This window comes from Ctenopharyngodon idella, chromosome 1, assembly GCF_019924925.1.
Source record: "Ctenopharyngodon idella isolate HZGC_01 chromosome 1, HZGC01, whole genome shotgun sequence".
Lineage (NCBI taxonomy): Eukaryota > Metazoa > Chordata > Actinopteri > Cypriniformes > Xenocyprididae > Ctenopharyngodon > Ctenopharyngodon idella.
The window spans coordinates 15,882,426-15,900,958 of NC_067220.1; the positions used below are offsets into that span (position 1 = coordinate 15,882,426).

The following is an 18,533-nucleotide window of genomic DNA, read 5'->3' on the forward strand; positions in this document are numbered from 1 at the left end:
CTCCTGGTGAGGTGTTACTGCAGGGAAGTGTTGCTGAGTGTGGCTCTTATACCTCATCTAATCATCATCAATGCACCATCATCATCATCACCATTGTTGTTGTCACACTGAATCTGTCTGGAGCCGTCTTAAAGGCATTCTCACTAAGCACAGATTGGTTTTGAAGTGTTTAAAAAGACATCACCTGTTACGTTCTGTCTATGTTTACTTGTTAGCTTAGCGGGTTGTGTACGTAAAATCTGCAGTGCTGAAAAAAAAAAGTGCCGCTTATCATTTTCAAAAGCCTTCCTATATGGCTGAATGAATCTTTTTTTTATAGACTGAGGGACCAGTAATGCATTTTATCTCTCATAAACACACAAATAGATGCACACACATACAAAGGTGTAATTACGGTATCTTGCAAATATTCTGGGTTAACCTATATGTTATGTTGTGGGTCATGTTGTTGGAAATACTGTTTTTTTCTCTCAATTACAGTTTCGCTGTGAATTTATTTATTTATTTATTTATTTATTGTTTGTTTGTTTGTGTTAGAACTATTAATGTTAAAGGTTTTCTGTTTTATTGAATAATTCACTCAAAATGAAAATTCTATCATCATATACTCACCCAGATTGTGTGCTATATTTAAAATTTCGTACAATAACTTTGTGTGACAAAGAGACTGAAAATCATGATCCACAAAACAGGAAACACATTTACAGTAACACATTGCAGTGCAAGCCTAGTTTAAAGTTTAAAGGCAGAAATATGAAGGTTGTATTTTTTGTTAAATACCATTAATTCTTTAGTACAGAAAACTTTACTTTCCTACTTGGAGGAGCTTGCACTACAAATGTAATTCCTAAGATACTAAGCTAAAATAATTTTATTTCATGAGCTGGTCATGATATGAGCTGAAATAGTTTTTTTCAGAGTGAATTTTGCACATGCAGGGTTTATAAGTAAATCACAGCAGTCTCATGCTAACATTTGTAAAGTGTTATGATTATACTGTACTTTCAAAAAGTTGTCATATTTGCATATTTGAAATGTTTCTTTGTAGTGTGGCTCGCATGTCTGCTAGGCTATCATTGTAAGTGCATTTACTGTAAATGAGTCTGTCATTCATTTATACACTGAGGTATGATTGAAAATTATTGTCTGTGGTAAACGACGGCATGCCAGAAAAGCACTGAAAATGTTCTTTTTAAGTTATGCTGTGGGCCATGGCTATGGGTAAACACACACACTGTTAACTGTCAGTTTCCCTTTATTTTTTTTACCTTTTCTCCATCACATATTTTAGTAATCAATAGGTATCAATCAGTAGGTTTAGTAATCATTAGGTATCATTCGAAAGCTTCAAAATTCATCCAGTGCAAATTCATCCCGTTTTGATAATTGCATAACCATGGAAACTGTACTTTAGAAATTTTTAAAACCATTTAGCAGGCTAAATTTTTGTGATATCAACTTCAAATTTGGAACTTTGGTTGATATTTGGAAATTTGTTTAGACATATAGCTTTGATTTTCTAGCAGAGTCCAAATTATTTTGTAAAATATATCTAGTTCAGTCATGAAGCTCTAGAGGGCGCAGAATGATAGGTCCTTTACATGCAATCTGCAAGCAATCACATCATTAACACATGACACAAGCTGTTTGGCCTCTGCTGATCCTGCAGCCAATGAGATTGCTTACTCAAAATTTAAATAGTCTAGTTCATTGTTTGCTGTAAGCTAGTCCTGCAGTGCGCTATCAGAGTTCCTCTGAAATCCTCCACCTCCCCCAGCTCCACCTGCCTAGATCTGCTATGGGATTTATGCATGTCTATTTTTGCAGCAACAGCATATCTTACATGTTCACAGCAGCGTGTCTGTGTATAATAATACACAGTATTGTATAACATTTACAACTCTTGATTGGGCTGCTTCTGACGTGATATCCGCGATAGCCAATGAGAGTAAGCAAATGTCACCTACTGGATGTTGCTTGCTTCTTTAGCTGAAACTTGGCGGCCACAAACATGCCACGAAAATGGAGTATTGAAAAAGAAGATCACTAATATTTTTTTTCTATTTTGTTTTTAACTGTAAAGCAGAACGCGTGGCAGGGGAGCCAGCTGACAACGTCGATTGTCCTCCATTTGTTTTTCTCTTTAAGTCACATTTGGTGAGATCTTGTCTCACTGTAAAATTATTTCTGCAATCAACAGGTGTGTGGTGTCCCAGTCCAGTCGAATCATCTAGTATGTGCGTTCAGAGGATTATAATGCTAAAATTCAGTTGAAACTGTCATTATGTCTGTGGTCTCCCACAGTTTAAAATCGGTTAAGATTTGAAAATTTTCTAGTGTGTCCCAGGCCTTAGCAGATCTCGTTCACCAAGACCAAATGCATTAACATTGCCATTGTCAGCAACATGCTAAAAATATTCCAAGAGTTGTCATGATTTAAATATATTTTGTATAAAAAAAACCGTTTTATTTGCTTTACAGTAAACTTAAACTTCTATAACTTCTTTACCCTTCCATTGTTTGAAGTACTTCAGTTCTGCAAAAATCTGCTGAGTGTCTGTATTAATTTCAGATCAATGCTCAAAAAAGGGGGGTGACAGTTAACAGGTTTTCCCTGGAAAAATTTAATTTGAATTTTATTTCTTCTCATACAGATTTTAGTATTCAAATGACCATCCCAAGTTGTCATCCTAGAAACACCACTGCTTTAAAAAGAATTATTTTAGTTACTGAAATAAGTTGATTGTGATGGGACTAAAGTAGTCCTAAAGTTATTCATTACATTTAAGAGCACTACAGGACTCGAACATCTCAAGTTTTATTTCCACTATAACATCATGTAATTGCACTTTTTTGTATTTTCATAAGCCCCCTGCTTGCTTTTGCACTCTGAGAACCCTCGGTCAATTTTTCTCCTGTTTCTTTATGTTAAAGGTGGTTATAAAGCATTTTAAGCCTTAATATATATATATATATATATATATATATATATATATATATATTTCTTTTATTTGGTATTAAGCTTAACACAAGAATTTAGTCTCCTTCATCAGAGATTTTGCTATAATGCCTATCAGTTGTATTGCTTAATATGTTCTGTCTTTTTTCTCCCACAGGGTTTCTCAATTCAGTCTGCATTTCCATTGTGCATAAGTGAGTAAATTGTCTGTTCTGATTCTTTAATTTTGAAATGTAACTATGGAAACCACTGTAACTAAAAGTAAGTGAGCTAAAATTGTGCTCCTCCCCAGTTGTTTACACATTGGATAAAAGTTCAGAGTAGAATCCCTATAGGTTTTAATTATAGATGATTCTTAGATTTGACTCAGATGGTGTCTTTTGGGTTTATGTGACATTCCCATTAGAAAAGAGGCATTACATCCTTGGTTACCTTGGTAAAATAAGGACTAAAACAGAATCAGCCACAGATTGTATGGATACGCTCACTGACAGATTGCATGTTGAAGAGACTGTAAATAAACTAGCAACTGACAGTGTAGAGGAAGCGGTGAAAATTCCTAATAAACCAGCCTGGTCTCATTGTTATTATGTAGTTATTAATACGTAACATTTACAGGTACAAAATGTACATTTTTGTACCTTTGGATAGATGCTGAAACATACAATATGGATATAGAGACAACATTTAAATGTAAACATTGCCCTTTTACCATTTTATAGATACATTTTTAGATCCCGCAACCCTACCCCAAAACCCAAACATAACCATTTTGTAGAGTATATAAAAAGAATATAATATATACGTAGAGTCAGAAATGTGTAGGAAAATTACAATTTTAGCAGCAATATAGCATTGACAATGTATTTTGAGCCGCTAATCCTACTCCTACTTCTAAACCTACCCATAACCCATATTTTTTTTTAAAATATGTAGAGTTATAAAGAAAACCATAACAGACAGACAAGTGAAATCACAATAATTTATTAATTGCAAAAATGTCAAAAGCGGTACCAAAAGTAGTTCAAATGATGATGTGTTGCAGTGACAGTCCTCTCTGGTAGTATATAATAGTTTTGCCTGAGGTACAGAGCAGAATTTAACTTATTAATCGCTGAAAATGTTATCCCGATCCACTCTGTGAAGGCGTGCACTTCTCATTCAAACGCACATCAAATGAAACACGGCATGTCGCAATCTGTGACGATGCAGGCGAGAGCTAAGGAGAGTTTGATATCACCGCCATAAATTGTGTTGTAAAGCTTTTTGAGGTTGTGTGGTGAGAAATCGAGTCCCCCCCAGGAATCTGGTCTCCTTTAGGACCCTGAGTGATCCCATTGGTTCAACGGACATTTAATGAGTACTATTTTTACCGCCTGATTATAGTTCGTGCAAAAATCATGTAATGATTTATATCTTTTAAAATGCGTTATGATGACCATTAATGTCTTTTAAATTACATGGTTCATATACTAGTATATAACTGAGGCTATAGGTAGTGAAATCAAGCATTTGTTCTTCTTACTGTTTTTTTTTTTTAGTTAGCTTATGTACTAGCATAAAATACATCTACCCTGATTAGCCTGTTAGCTTAGCTTCTATTAGGTATGTTTCTTGTTTCCAAAATCTGTTTCCAGTTTGTTTTATTATGCAATACATAGGCATTCATTTTATATTTCAAGCATGTTGTTTGTGCACTTACTGTAATAAACATCATACAACAGTGAAATAGGTTATAATTAGTCAATACATCAGGATAACAACTTTTGATCAGATATTACTGCCTGGGTCCTAAAAGAGACCCGATTCCTGGGGTGGACTCGATTTCTCATGACAGCGGCAATTTTTAAATTTATAGACCTTATACGCCAGAGAAACAAGCGCGCAGCCACCTTTGTAGATATTGAGTGTACATCAGCAGTACACTCGTTTTTGTGGTGCATTATGGGATTGAATGAGTGCACTCGGTAACGGGGGGGTTGAGGCCAAAAATAATGCATGAATCCATAAAAAAAAAGTAATCCATACGACTCCAGGGGGTTAATAAAGGTTTTCTGAAGCAAAGCGATGCGTTTTTGTAAGAAAAATATCCATATTTAAAACTTTATAAATTCAAATAACTAGCTTCCGGCGGACGACCGTACATGGAATGCACAAGTCGATTTGCGGCGGTAGAGTATCCTTTGACCTGACACACAACGTAATGACGAACACGGAGGCGCAGCGGATAGAGCAAAACAAATCACCGGTCACGGATTATAAGTCTAAAACAATCATTTTTAAAGAGAAATTTCAGAGGATTTTGATATAAGAGAAGAGGAGCTTAAATTTGTTGCACAGCCCTATTTGTTTGAACTGCGAAAGGCATCTAAGCTTACAATACTCCTACATCCTGCGTCATACATCGCGTCAAAGGATTACTTATTTGGCGCAAATCGACTTGCGCACTTTGCGTATGGATGTCCGCTGGAAGCTAGTTATTTTTAGTTTTAAATATGGATATGTTTCTCAGAAAAACGCATTGCTTTGCTTCAGAAAGCCTTTCTTAACCCACTGGGGTCGTAGGGATTACCTTTTTTTTTATGGATGGATGTATTATTTTTGGCTTCAAAACGCGGCCCCCCATTCACAACCATTATAAACCTTGGAGGACTAATGATATTTTTAAATATATCTCCGATTGTTTTCGTCTGAAAGAATATAATCATATACACCTAGGATGGCTTGAGGGTGAGTAAATATTGGGATAATTTTCATTTTTGGATGAACTATCCCTTTAATAAGGTTTTTGTACACATTTGTTCATATGTAAATAATTTACTTTTTAGTGCTGTCAATACGTCAATATTGTACGTTTCAGTACGGAAACTTAAGTAAATGTAATATATGAGATCAGCAACATATCCTTGATTAATTGGCTTTAAGAAAACTCTTGTGAGGAGATAGTAAAAAGTGCAACACTAAAGAATATAATGAAATTCCATGCAAACGTTCTTTTTACAATGCAGAAAACAAACATATCATCATAAAAACAAAGTACAAAAGCACAGTGAACTAATTGGTGCTCCCAATACATAGGCAATTCCCCCAGCTCATTTTACATGTTTAAAATTCATGTCCTCACTCCACGCATCAGTTAGAAAATGCAAGATTGCACAGTGGTGGGAGTTTGAGTCACGCACCTGAGAGAACGCATTTTTGATGGCCACAGCATTAGTGGAGTAATAATGCAAATTACATATGCTACTAGCAATTTGTAACTCATAACTAAACCCCAGACCACCCCCCCACAAAAATCACTACTTGTCAGTGAAAAAGAATGTATTTATCTACCTTCCTGCTGTACCTTTCTTCCTTTTAGGGTGATGCTTTTGACTACTTCTTGGATGATGAAGATACAGATAAAGAATGCACTATATTTTATTTATACCCAGGATAAATATTAGATTACATATTCTTAAAATCACTACTTGTCAATGAAAAAGAATGTATTTATCCATCTACCTTCCTGCCGTACCTTTCTTTCTTTTAGGGTGATGCTTTTGACTACTGCTTGGATGATGAAAATAAAGAATGCACTATATTTTATTTATTGTTTAAGATACGTTCAAAAACATATATAATCGCTGTATATTTTGGAGACATGTTTTGTGCTGTCTTTTCTCACATGCTTTAAACAGAGGAGATGTATGCAGTCTCATAGCCAATGGTGTTTGCTATTCGAGTCTGTTCTTTAGATGATAAAGTTTCACCGGTGGTTTGTATGCTAACTAGACTTACGCGTTGACGTGATGGGATAAAGATGGAGGGTGCTCACGGGACACGAACGCTGAATCCACTCCCCCACCCACTTCGACTGGGCGATTGATTGCAGAAGCGAAATCAAAACGCGCGCGGTGGAACAACAGAGGGCGCGAGACGCAGAGCATACAGCACGCACGTGTGGTGACGCCGGTGGAATGTTAACCAGCCCCGGTGCAGCAGCATCAGGAGAGCCGCACCGAGAGCCGCTCCTCCGCTCGCAACCTCCTCTGCTATGACCAAACGAACTGAGATTGACCAGGGAAACCCTCCTACGTTAATCTCAGATTATCCCAACCCACGAATTAAACGCATGTTTGAGACTAAAGACACGGGATGGAGAGTATAGACGGAGAAGGGCTGCTCCTTTTGTTGTGTGACTGTATTACGTTCAGTCAGTGCTGCATTGCGCTCGCGCATCCGCGTGGCTACGGGGCAGCCCGTGCTGGGACCGGAGAGAGTGTGTGCGATACATGCTCATTGTTAACAGGATGAGCGAAAAGCATTGCCGCATTCAGACAATGAGAACACTTCTTCTTCGTGATTCAGAGACATAACAACAAAACCAATAAGATAATAACAATAATATTGATAGACTAATAATAACTTAAGCTATTTAACCTAAATGGTCCATTATGGCAAAAAGAAAAACGTCTAGATCTATCTATCTATCTATCTATCTTGCACACTACACTTACAATATAGTGTACAATATTGCACTTTTAAGTTTTTATTTTACATTTGAATCTCCTATTTAAAGAATTATTTGGTGGCCAAATACCTTCACCACTAACCTTTATATCATCATTGTGTTCAACTTGATCATAGCAGTAATGAAAGAAGGATCAAACCTGAACACACTGACCATAAACTATCAAATATCCAAAGCATTTCTTCATATGTTCTTGTGAAGGCCAATATGCCTATAGATTAGAAATGCCAGGTCCATTGTAAAAAGCCCTCAATGATCCCCTGACTTTCTGTCTGTTTCCTATAAAACAGCTTCTAACCACAGGCTATAAGATTGTTAAACACAACAGCATGTCTCTCTGGAACAGCACTAGCATACTTGTATACAAAACAGCTTTAAATGGTTGTTATGGTTGCTTTATTTCTTTTTGTTTGTATGTACACACAGACACCTCTTTAAATACTAGATTTTTAATGCTATAGATTTTTTTGAATTTATTACAACCTTCTTTTACTTTTCTCTTTTACTTATTCTTTTTTTACTGTATTTTCTTCATATTAATTATTTAAATGTAAACTATTTATTTTAATTGGTTTTTGTAGAAAAATACATTTCATTGTCAATAAGTACTGCTTTTGCTGTGTTGATGAACATTTAAAAAAAAAAATGAAACGGACACATACGAGATGCTTAATTTTAAATGTCCGTTCATATTTAGGACAGTGTTGTGAAAATTATTTTGATTTAATTAGTTGTTCTGTTTTTACACAAGTGTTTAATAGGACTTGTCTAGTTGTATCAGTGTATTTTTTCCTTCTGAGGTATTTTGTTTTGTGGTCGTTTGCAAACACACCCCCTGTATTTGCGCGTTTAGACTGGTTAAAAGGAACGCGCGAGCTCCTTCGAGACACTCTCGGTCTCCCGTTTCATCTGAACGGTCGAGTTACGTAGCGAGGGAAGTGTTGCAGTGAACGGAGGGGGAAGAGAGAGGGAGAGGTTGAGAGAGAGAGGGAGAGACTGCAGCATCATTTGAGGGACGTTCACATGCAGTGCAGTAGAACGTGCAGGTGAGGGGAGGAGGAGAATGCGGGACTTTTTCCTCAAACACTTCACACACATCCACTACGGACTCCGGAGGAATTACTAAAGGCTTTTGTTGCTACTTCTCTATCCTGCTCTCCACCTTTCCATAAGTGGCTAATTTACGTGCTCTGAAAAGTCGAACTGAAAAGCTCTTCTCTTTGTCAAGTTCACCGTAAAGGAATCTATAAGAGCTTGGCACGCGCGCGTAAGACTGCGGGGAAAGATTTCCAATTTCCCTCTCGCTGTGTTTAAGGTAAGAGAATATATAATATCGGGGAAAGACTTTAAAAAGCACTTTGGCTTATTCCCAGCCAGTAGCGAAAGCTCTGGGATGCGAATGTGAGAGCTGAATTCACAGACAGATCTCTTTTGTGTTCTACTGCATTGCAGTTTAAAACAGTGAAAGCGCGAGAGGAGCCCGCGCTCCGCAGCATCTCAATGAGCCGGACAAAGTCATTTAAACTGCTCAAATTTGACTCTCGTCTACTCCTAAAAGGCACAAAGGACCATTCTTGTCCGTAAAAGAGCTGTAAAGACTTATCGCCAATGCCGAGCTCTTCACAAAGTGGATGTTTTATTTTACCGTGTTGAAAACGTGACTGGGGAACTAAAAGACTGTCGGAGAAAATAAGATTTTGCCAAAGGAAGCGTTTATAGAAATTATTCGGTGGCGACTCTGTCTTGGACCGGAGGAAGCTGCAGATAGAGAGTGAAAGAGAGAGAGAAAGAGAGAGAGAGTCATGGGGAGCAGGAGCGTTGGCGCAGTGCACTCCGCGCGCTGCTACCTCGTGCTTATCCTGCAGCTGCTGACTCAGCTCCCGCGCGCCAATTCAGTACTGCGCTACCGCGTGGCGGAAGAGGGGCCGGCCGATGTGCACATTGGAAACGTGGCTTCAGACCTGGGGCTGTCCACCTCTGGGATTGGGACTGGTGATGTCACTTTTGCTTTGGAATCTGGCTCTGAATACTTCAAAATTGACAACGTCACCGGAGAGCTTACTACAGGCAGCAGGAGGATTGACAGAGAGAAGCTGCCGCAGTGTCAGATGATATTTGACGAGAACGAGTGCTTTTTGAACTTTGAAGTCTCAGTCATAGGTCCCCTGCAAAGTTGGGTGGATCTGTTTGATGGCCGTATTGTAGTCACAGACATCAATGACAACACCCCCTCTTTCCCTTCACCAGTACTAACTCTATCTGTTGAGGAGAATCGCCCAATCGGCACTCTCTATCTCCTTCCCACAGCCACAGACCGCGATTTTGGTCGCAACGGCATTGATCGCTATGAGCTTATCCAGGACAGTAGAGATGGGGGGTCATCTTTGCGGCGACCTGCGAATGGTCCAACAAATGGGAACGGTGGTGACCGTAGGAGAGGGTCAGAAACAGGGTCGGGACCTGCCAGCAGGAGCAGCGTGTTTGAACTGCAAGTTGCCGACACACCTGAAGGACAGAAACAACCTCAGCTGATCGTGAAAGGGCCTCTGGACCGAGAAGCACGGGATTCTTATGAACTCGTGCTACGCGTTCGTGATGGCGGCAACCCATCCCGCTCCTCACAAGCTCTGTTGCGTGTGTCCATCACAGACGTCAACGACAACAGTCCACGCTTTGAGAGAGCAGTGTATGAAGCAGAAATGGCAGAAAACGCCCCACCGGGCACACCTGTCTTGCAGGTGCGTGCCACAGATCGTGACGTCGGCGTGAACGGGCAGGTTGAGTATGTGTTTGGAGCAGCGACGGAATCAGTGCGGCGCCTCCTGAGGTTGGATGAGGCATCAGGTTGGCTGAGTGTTCTGCATCGTATAGACCGTGAGGAAGTTGCCCAACTACGTTTCACCATCACAGCCCGTGACCGTGGCCAGCCACCCCGCACTGACCGCACTACAGTCGTTCTCAATGTAAGGGATGAAAATGACAACGTACCCATTGTGGAAATTCGAAAAATTGGACGAATCCTTGTTCGGGATGGCGCTGCAATGGTTCCAGAGAATGTGTTGGTGGACACACCAGTAGCGTTAGTGCAGGTGTCAGACCGCGACCAGGGAGAGAATGGTGCGGTTACCTGCACTGTGGTTGGGGATGTTCCATTCACATTGAAACCGGCAGGTGAGACAGCTATAGCACCTCCACCAGCCACGGATGATGCCTTTGAACGAAACAAAAAGAAATATTTTCTCCACACATCAGCACTTTTGGATTATGAAGCTACTCGTGAGTATAGTGTCACTATCGTGGCGGTGGACTCCGGTAGCCCCAGCCTCTCAAGTAATAGTTCCCTTCTGGTGCGAGTGGTTGACATAAACGACCACGCTCCCACTTTTGCCCAAAGCTTAGTGGAAGTGCATTTTGCAGAGAATAATGCCCCAGGAGAAAGAGTGGTCACTGTAGTGGCGGCTGATGCAGATAGTGGCAAGAATGCAGAAATTGCATACTCACTGGACCCATCTGTTAATGGAGCTTTTTACATTGATGCCGATAATGGTGATATTCGTGCCACTGGGACACTAGATAGAGAGCAGAGGGAACGCTATGAATTTCGTGTGATAGCTCGGGATAAGGGCACCCCGTCTCTGCAGGGCTCTGCTACCGTTGTCGTCCAGGTCACGGACAGAAACGACAATGCCCCCAAATTCGTCCAGGAAGTCTTCACATTCTATGTCAAAGAGAACCTGCTCACCAATAGCCCCGTCGGCATGGTGACTGTTACCGATGCAGATGAAGGCGAGAATGCAGAGTTGAGTCTTTTTGTTGAGCACGATGAAGAGGAGGGTGGAGAGGAGGGCAAAGAGGGGAAGCAAGAAGTTTTCTCCATTGAAAATAACACTGGAACCATTTTCTCCTCTGCATCCTTTGACCGCGAACGACGTAGCGCATATTCATTCCGCGTGCGTGCTGTTGATGGCGGAGAACCGCCACGGTCTGCCACCGCCACTGTCTCCCTGTTTGTCACTGATGAAAATGACAACGCGCCATCCATCACATCACCCGCTAATGAATCATATACCCTCCTGCCACCCGCCAGCGGGGCCCGCACTGTAGTCCGCACAGTCACAGCCTCTGATGGTGATACAGGGTCTAATGCCGATCTCCGCTATGCTCTGGTAGGCGGAAACCCTTTTCGTCTGTTTGAGATTGGCTCTAGTAGTGGGGTCATAACCTTGGCAGAGCCCCTGGAGAGAAGACACAGGGGTCTGCACCGCTTGGTGGTCCGGGTCAATGACAGTGGCGTGCCTTCCCTTTGTGCCACAGCACTGGTGCATGTCTTCATCAATGAGAGCTTGGCCAATGCTACGCTGGTGGATGCACAGGTGAGACACATCAGTGCAGCATGCTGTTCGAAAAAACACAAACAAAGTGTAATTCAATATAGAGAAACAATAACAGTTTGTGCTGTTGAACAACGAGCCAGTGTAGAACAGAACCAAATAAGAACAATTAAAGTGAAAAAGATTTAAATTGAAAGGAGTCATTTTACTAGACATGAGAGGATGGAGCAAGTGAACTGCAGTCAGAAACTTACTGATAACTTTGCACAACTAGGAAATCCTAGCACAAAATAGCACTTTTTTTTTTAAAATATTGCTCTTTATAAATATTCATGCATCAAATTGCTGTTGACCCACATTGGATATTGGATAGAAGGAAACACACAAAAATACAAAGATGAAAGATACACAAACACACTCGCATACACACACAGTCACACTTGCCTGCGCAGAATAACTATGATTGAATATCCAAGCCTTGACATGATAATTGAGAAGTCTGGGCCTTGCAGTTGGGATGAATGTGTATGTGTGCGTGTGGTTCAGCAGACATAGCTGTAAAATGAGGATGCAGTTATCAAAGGGCAGACACACCATTTATGACTTTCCATTTTTGCTCTCTCTCTCTTTCTCCCTCTTTCTGTATGTCTGTCTTTCTTTCATTCAGGTAGCCCGCAGCCTTGCAATCCCCCTCTATATGGATATTGCAGGTGACCCAGACAGCGAGAGAGCTCTGGGTAAACAACGCCTGAGCGTTGCCATCGGTGTCCTGGCTGGTGCTGCCGCCGTTATTCTGGTGATCCTTTTGGTTGTGACAGCACGACAGTGTGGGGTGCAGGGTAAAAACGGCTATGAGGCTGGCAAGAAAGAGCCAGAAGAGGACTTTTTTAGTCCACAGCCTCCCCCTCTACAAGCCCAGGCCTCCCAAAATGAACGTGGGCGCAAACCACGCAGAGACAAGCGTAATAACGGTACTGCCAAATCTGAGCGTTCTTTATACAGTGGAATTATGACTGTGAATGGCTGCAGACTTGGGAGAGGTGATGAAGAAGAGGAGGATGAAGAGGCGAGCAGTGCTAGTGAGAGGATTGCTGCCCGTTATTGTGCAGCTGCTAATGGAGACCCCAGCAGCCCAAGACTAGGCTCGCGACGTCACCAATCAAGCCCAGATCTGGCCCGCCACTACAAGTCCAGCTCACCTTTGCCTGCAGTTCATCTTCAACCCAACTCACCACCCGTGGAAGGCAAGAAGCACCAAGCTGTGCAGGAACTGCCCCCCACCAACACCTTCACTGGCAACGGCACCGGTAATGCAGACGCCATGTCACTCAGCTCAGACCAGTGCTCCGATTATGGCTGCCAAACTGTCAAGTACAGCAAACAGGTAAGAACATAAAGATCCATGACTCAGTTTCATCACTGCACTTTCAACAAGTACACGCAGGCCATGTTCACCAAGTGTCTTAGAATAATTCTGAATCAGTTTGGCTAGCAAGGAGTAACATTTACCCAAAATGTTACAAGGCTTGTCAGGACAAAAGCCTCAAGCTTGAACTAGATTTGGAGCCCAAAACTAACCTAAATTCAGTGAGTCCTGTGGGATACATCCATATTAATATAGAAAACGCTGACAGCCATTGGACTCCCTACAAATTTTCTTTGAGTAAATTGAAATGTGATTTTCCAAGAAATAATCTGGTATATATAGAAGCCATTTTCCACCTCAGTAAAAAATATAATTGTGAGATAATGTTTGAAATCAGAAATAAAATCAAGCTGTGAGATACACAGGTAGTCACAAAAATGGCAACTGTGAGACATAAAGTTGCAATTTTGAGATGTAAATTTGGAACTGTGAGAAAGAAAGCCACATTGTAATATATAAAGTTGTAACTGTTACATATAACGCCATTTGGCGAGATATGAAGTCACAGTTGTGAGGTCTAAAGTCACGATTGGGAGATTGAAATGATGAGAAATTAAATGTCATAATTTTGAGATGTAATGTCACAATTACATTTTTCCTGCAGAAACGGGCTTCCCTGGTTGGATAACACATTATTTTATGTACTGTATGTAGTCAATGGCCCTGGGGTTCATTTGCATTTCTGAGGCAAATTCAAGCTGATCTGCTTTTAGCGAAATCATATCCCATGAAACACTAAAGAAAACCAAACTACTTGTAGACAAGCACAAATGTCACAACTTCTGCAATCAGCCTGTACTGTTGTTGTGTTACTGCGTGTGGAGTGGTTAAGGTTATATGGTGCTAACTGCCTGCTCTCCTTTCTAGGAGTAGCTACTGAAAATAGACTGTCGAAGAGAGGAGAACTGTAACCCATTTTCTCTCACACCACCATAGATCTCTTTCCTCTTGCTCAGTCTCTCTCTATCTCTCCTTCTGTCTTTCTATCATTCTCTCCATCATACTCTCCTTATTTTTCTGTCTTTGACATTCTTTCCTCTCCTTTACATGTTGTTTCATTTTTCTGACACATTTGGAAGTGTTAAATATAGAGTGGATATACAGTATGTCTACCCGCTTTGAGCGGAAACTGGCCAGTGTGTTTGACAGGATGAGCGTGAAACGCTTCAGAGGGAAACCACACAGGCTTGCAGAGTTGTCTTTTTTTACTTAATCTGTCATCTTTACAGTTTTATCCAGGTCATATATTTAATGCAGCATATCCAAACTGCTAGCTTAGCACTTAACAGAAGCATTAAAAAAAGATTACCTGTGCACCCTTTGACAGGTGCTTTGGACTAAGCCCGAACCAAAGGGTGGCCTCGTACTATTGAGAGACATGGTTAAATTGAACACTGGGATCGCATTACATTTTCTGACAGGTGTTGGGAGCTTAAACCAAATCCGCGGAGGTCTACACGCAAGATATTGAGTCCTAAATGACATGTCATTTTTGGTCTTTTTAGCATGACTGACAGTCGGATTGTAAGTCTCTTTACCCAGAGCCTAAAAAAACAGCTGATGCAGTCGTTAGGGAGATGTGCGCCTCGCAAGACCTAATCAATCTATCCATGCTGGTGTGATCCTGACCGCAGTGGGTGGGTTAATCCAATACCGAGTCAATCCTCTTAATCTGCTGACATTTTTTCCCTCTGAAAATGCTTAATAGAGAATTCGGTTGCGTATTTATATGCTTCTGCGTGTGCATTCATACTCAGCCAAGAGTTTGGTGCGTGTGAGAGAGCGTTAATGCTTACTGGCGAGTTTGTTGGACTCTTTCTGACGGTTCAATCAATTATTGATCACACTGTAATTAACTCCTCTACCGTGGAGCTTTGTGACCTAGCCTAACTCGAGCTCAGTGCAGTCGGTGAGTGTATGTGTGTACTTGGCTGTTGCTTCCATGATGGGACGGTATAGCGTGATAGGAAGCCAATACCCTACCGCTGTCTGAATTTGCAAATAGGCCCGTGTGCGGACGCATGCATAAACGGCACTCTCGGAATTGAACGCCGATGAAAATGGAAATCTCGTTGACCTATATCTGTCTCACTCTCTCTATCGCACGTCTCTCCCATCTTCTATAAATGCACAACTCAGCATTTTCCTAAGTGAAACTCCGAACTCCCTCTTTGCTGCAGCGCACTTTTTCTAGTGCCCCTCCCCTTTCCGCCTACTCACGCCAACACCTATCGACTGGCTGCATTCTGTCCCCATGGCGGCCCACATTTGAATAGACAGAGTGGCAATCAATATACTAGGCTTGTTAATGTTGCTAGCACTGATGCACACCTGAAGATGTGCCGCTCGGGTGTGCAGGGTTAATGGTCAGACAGGTGGGCAGTAGGTGAGTCTGTGTAACTCAACACACACACTTGGGATCAGGCAACAGGTCAGATGGATAGCCGATATACTTGACACTCACACTTGCATGCTCACGAGGGGCCATGCATATGCTAGTGAGGGCCAACTCCAGAGATAGATATTATAAATTAATGGAGGCGACTAGTGATGGAGGGTCCAGGAGACAGTGGGAGACACATGGAGAGAGAGAGAGAGAGAGAGAGAGAGAGAAATGAGGGGAGATTGCTAATGCTCACCTCACTTTTGCAGGGCTGTATTGATTTTCATTGGGAAAGCATTATGAAAGCTTTTACATGGACGTGCACTGCAATGGTTATAAAGGATTGAGAATGATGGTGGAAGTGTGTGTGTGTGTGTGTAAGTGTGCATGTGTGATTGACCTAGCAATGTTATTGGGAGGAAATTGATGAAAAATGTCTAGAAGTTTTCTAAATCTAAAGAGGAAAAAAATAATAATTTGGGGGCCTTACTTAAAAGGAAAAATGGCTTATTAAGTCACTAAATTATGTTTTTATTCACCTCTAAAAATGCCAGTTTATTTTAGGGACAGATTTGGGTTTAGTTTGGAGTGATTAGAATTAATAATGTTAGTTCAATATAAGGCAATTAGAAGTCCCCATTTATATACACGTTAAAAAAAATTCAATTCTCTCTGTTTCTGCTTTATGTTTTGTTATTGCCTTTCTGATCACATTTTATGTCATCCGCTCAATTAAAAGTCATTTAGTGCAAATGCAAGTACACTTGCAGTAAATAACATCAGTACTGTGTACTTCCCATAAAATTGTTCTGGACATCTGTGAAACGCAAGGCTATAAAAATGACAGAGGATGCTTTTTACTGGCCAAGTGTAACGTACTGAAAAATGAGAGGTTAATAATTTATAGATGACACATTAGGTTAGTAACACTGATGGCCATGACCAGATGGGAGGTGTTCTCATGTGACTGCCACATATCTTTGCAACAACAGCCATTAGAGCAAGGTTTACTCATTGTTTATCCAGATATTCCTCCAGTGAAACTGAATGATAATTGAAATTAGAGAAGATGTGTAAATAGTGTATACATGTATACCTGATTTGTAATTCTTTGTTATATTTCCAAGGGTCCAAATATGGAGACGCTTTCTGATTTATTGAAAAGTTAGTCATGCAGAGAGACCTTAAAGTCAGCGTGAATTGCTAGTCGCAACCCATTTTATTTCCATAATGTGACATATTTCCAATTGAAACAAGATTTTCAGCTAGAAATAATGTAGAAGGGAATCAATTGGATCTTGAAAAGTGGATGCTTTTTACCAGACTGAATTCAAATTTGCTACAATAATGCATACATGCTGTTTGACTATTAATTAACATTAACCAATAGCCTGCTTAGTGATGTCAGCATAAAATGAAAAGTAATTTCAGTCATTTTTCTTCTTTTGAATAACATGCAACGAAGAATCAATCAATATAAGAAACCACAAATCTGCATTTGGAAAGTAAATGGGGTCAATTGAGACATATGTTGACTTTTAGCCATTTTTTAATACTAAATAAAGCCTAATGGACTCTTACCCTCAGCTTACCTCCCACATTCATCTTTTCAGACCTAAATAGTAAAAAGGAAAAGTACATTTCATTCAAGTAGGTCATATGGAAATAAATGCTAGCAAAACACAATTTTATTAAAATATCTTCCTTCAGTGTCCGACACAAAGGCTTTGTTTGCCACATCGTATAAATCTAAAATGAGTCAGAGAGTTAAGGCTGTCAGAGCTTTGTAATGCACAGACCTGTTTGCCCAACTGTTTCAACCTCAAAATGAGACACGACAGGAATTCAGGGTATTCCTTACCCATATCCTTCCAGACAAGCAGCAACAGAACCAAGAAAACACACACATATTAAGCTGAGATGCAAAGGTACGCATGGAGATGAAAAGTTCCAATCCTCTTACATCAGTTTCTAGCACAAGATGTAGGCCATGACTCTTTGCTGTTTCTTCTTCTCTGTCCAAACTGGGAACAGCGTTTAGTTTGTGTTTTAGTTAGTTTTTGCCTTTGACATATTCATTCACACATTCTGACTAGCACATAATTTAGTTTACAGTCATTTATTCAGTCACTTCATTGTCTGTGCAAAAGTAAGTTGTAATATCATGTTTATGTTGTGGATTTAGCTGACTAATCTCATATACTGTACATATAGGATGCGTTTGAGTGAACATATTAATCCGTCTGCAAAGTGGTTCAGTTTACCGGTATTCAGTTCTTCCAGCTCAAGTGGGTCAATCCCCAATGTACTATGATTGGATTATTTAAATCAATTCTTTCTATATTTGCCTTCTTATAAAAACATCACTAGTGCATTGTTATTATCTTGCAGTGTTGCTTCCCCCTCACCTCACCATCATTGATAAAAAAAAAAACCCTTTGACAACAAACATTTTTGTCAGTAATTTTGTTGACTAGATGAATACTGAATGGGAATCCTTTGTAAAGAGATGCTAATGGAATGCTGGGATCAGAATTATTCTTCATCATCTTTCAATGATGCACCATACTCTAGATCTGCAGCCAAAATGTCAACTGGCCAAATGTTTGATGGCTATTATTAGAGATATTCCTGTGCTGGCTGCACTTAAAAGACATCAATTCCACACAAAATCACATACACAAACTTAAACAATTAAACACACACACCCAGAGCAGACAACCCCACACAATAACACACCTCTTTGTTAGCTCTATGTATTGTGTCTTCAGCACACTGCTGGCATTGAGTGGGAAAGCTCAAGCATTTAGAGTCCCAGTGTCATTTCCTATTCAGCTCTTACTGAGTTGCATTCATATTTGAGCCGGCATTAACTCGGCTCTCCGATTCCCTGGTTCCCCGTACTGAAGGTTGTTGTGGGG

The 18,533-nt window shown here is 40.5% G+C and overlaps 1 protein-coding gene across 6 annotated transcripts in view; it reads left to right on the forward strand.

Moving 5' to 3' along the window:
• The first annotated feature begins 8,360 nt into the window (after positions 1-8,360).
• pcdh7a (protocadherin 7a) overlaps positions 8,361-18,533 on the forward strand; it is a 39,857-nt gene continuing 29,684 nt past the window's right edge. For 5 of the 6 annotated variants that reach the window (XR_007931894.1, XR_007931895.1, XR_007931896.1 and 2 more), the window contains exons 1-2: positions 8,361-11,845; positions 12,471-13,187. Coding sequence is in view for 3 of the 6 variants with exons in the window: in XM_051907427.1 (XP_051763387.1) it covers positions 9,275-11,845; positions 12,471-13,187 (3,288 nt within the window). In the remaining 3 variants the exon portion in view is untranslated. The remainder of the gene's footprint in view (positions 11,846-12,470; positions 13,188-18,533) is intronic. The other variant, XM_051907418.1, reaches the window with a different exon arrangement.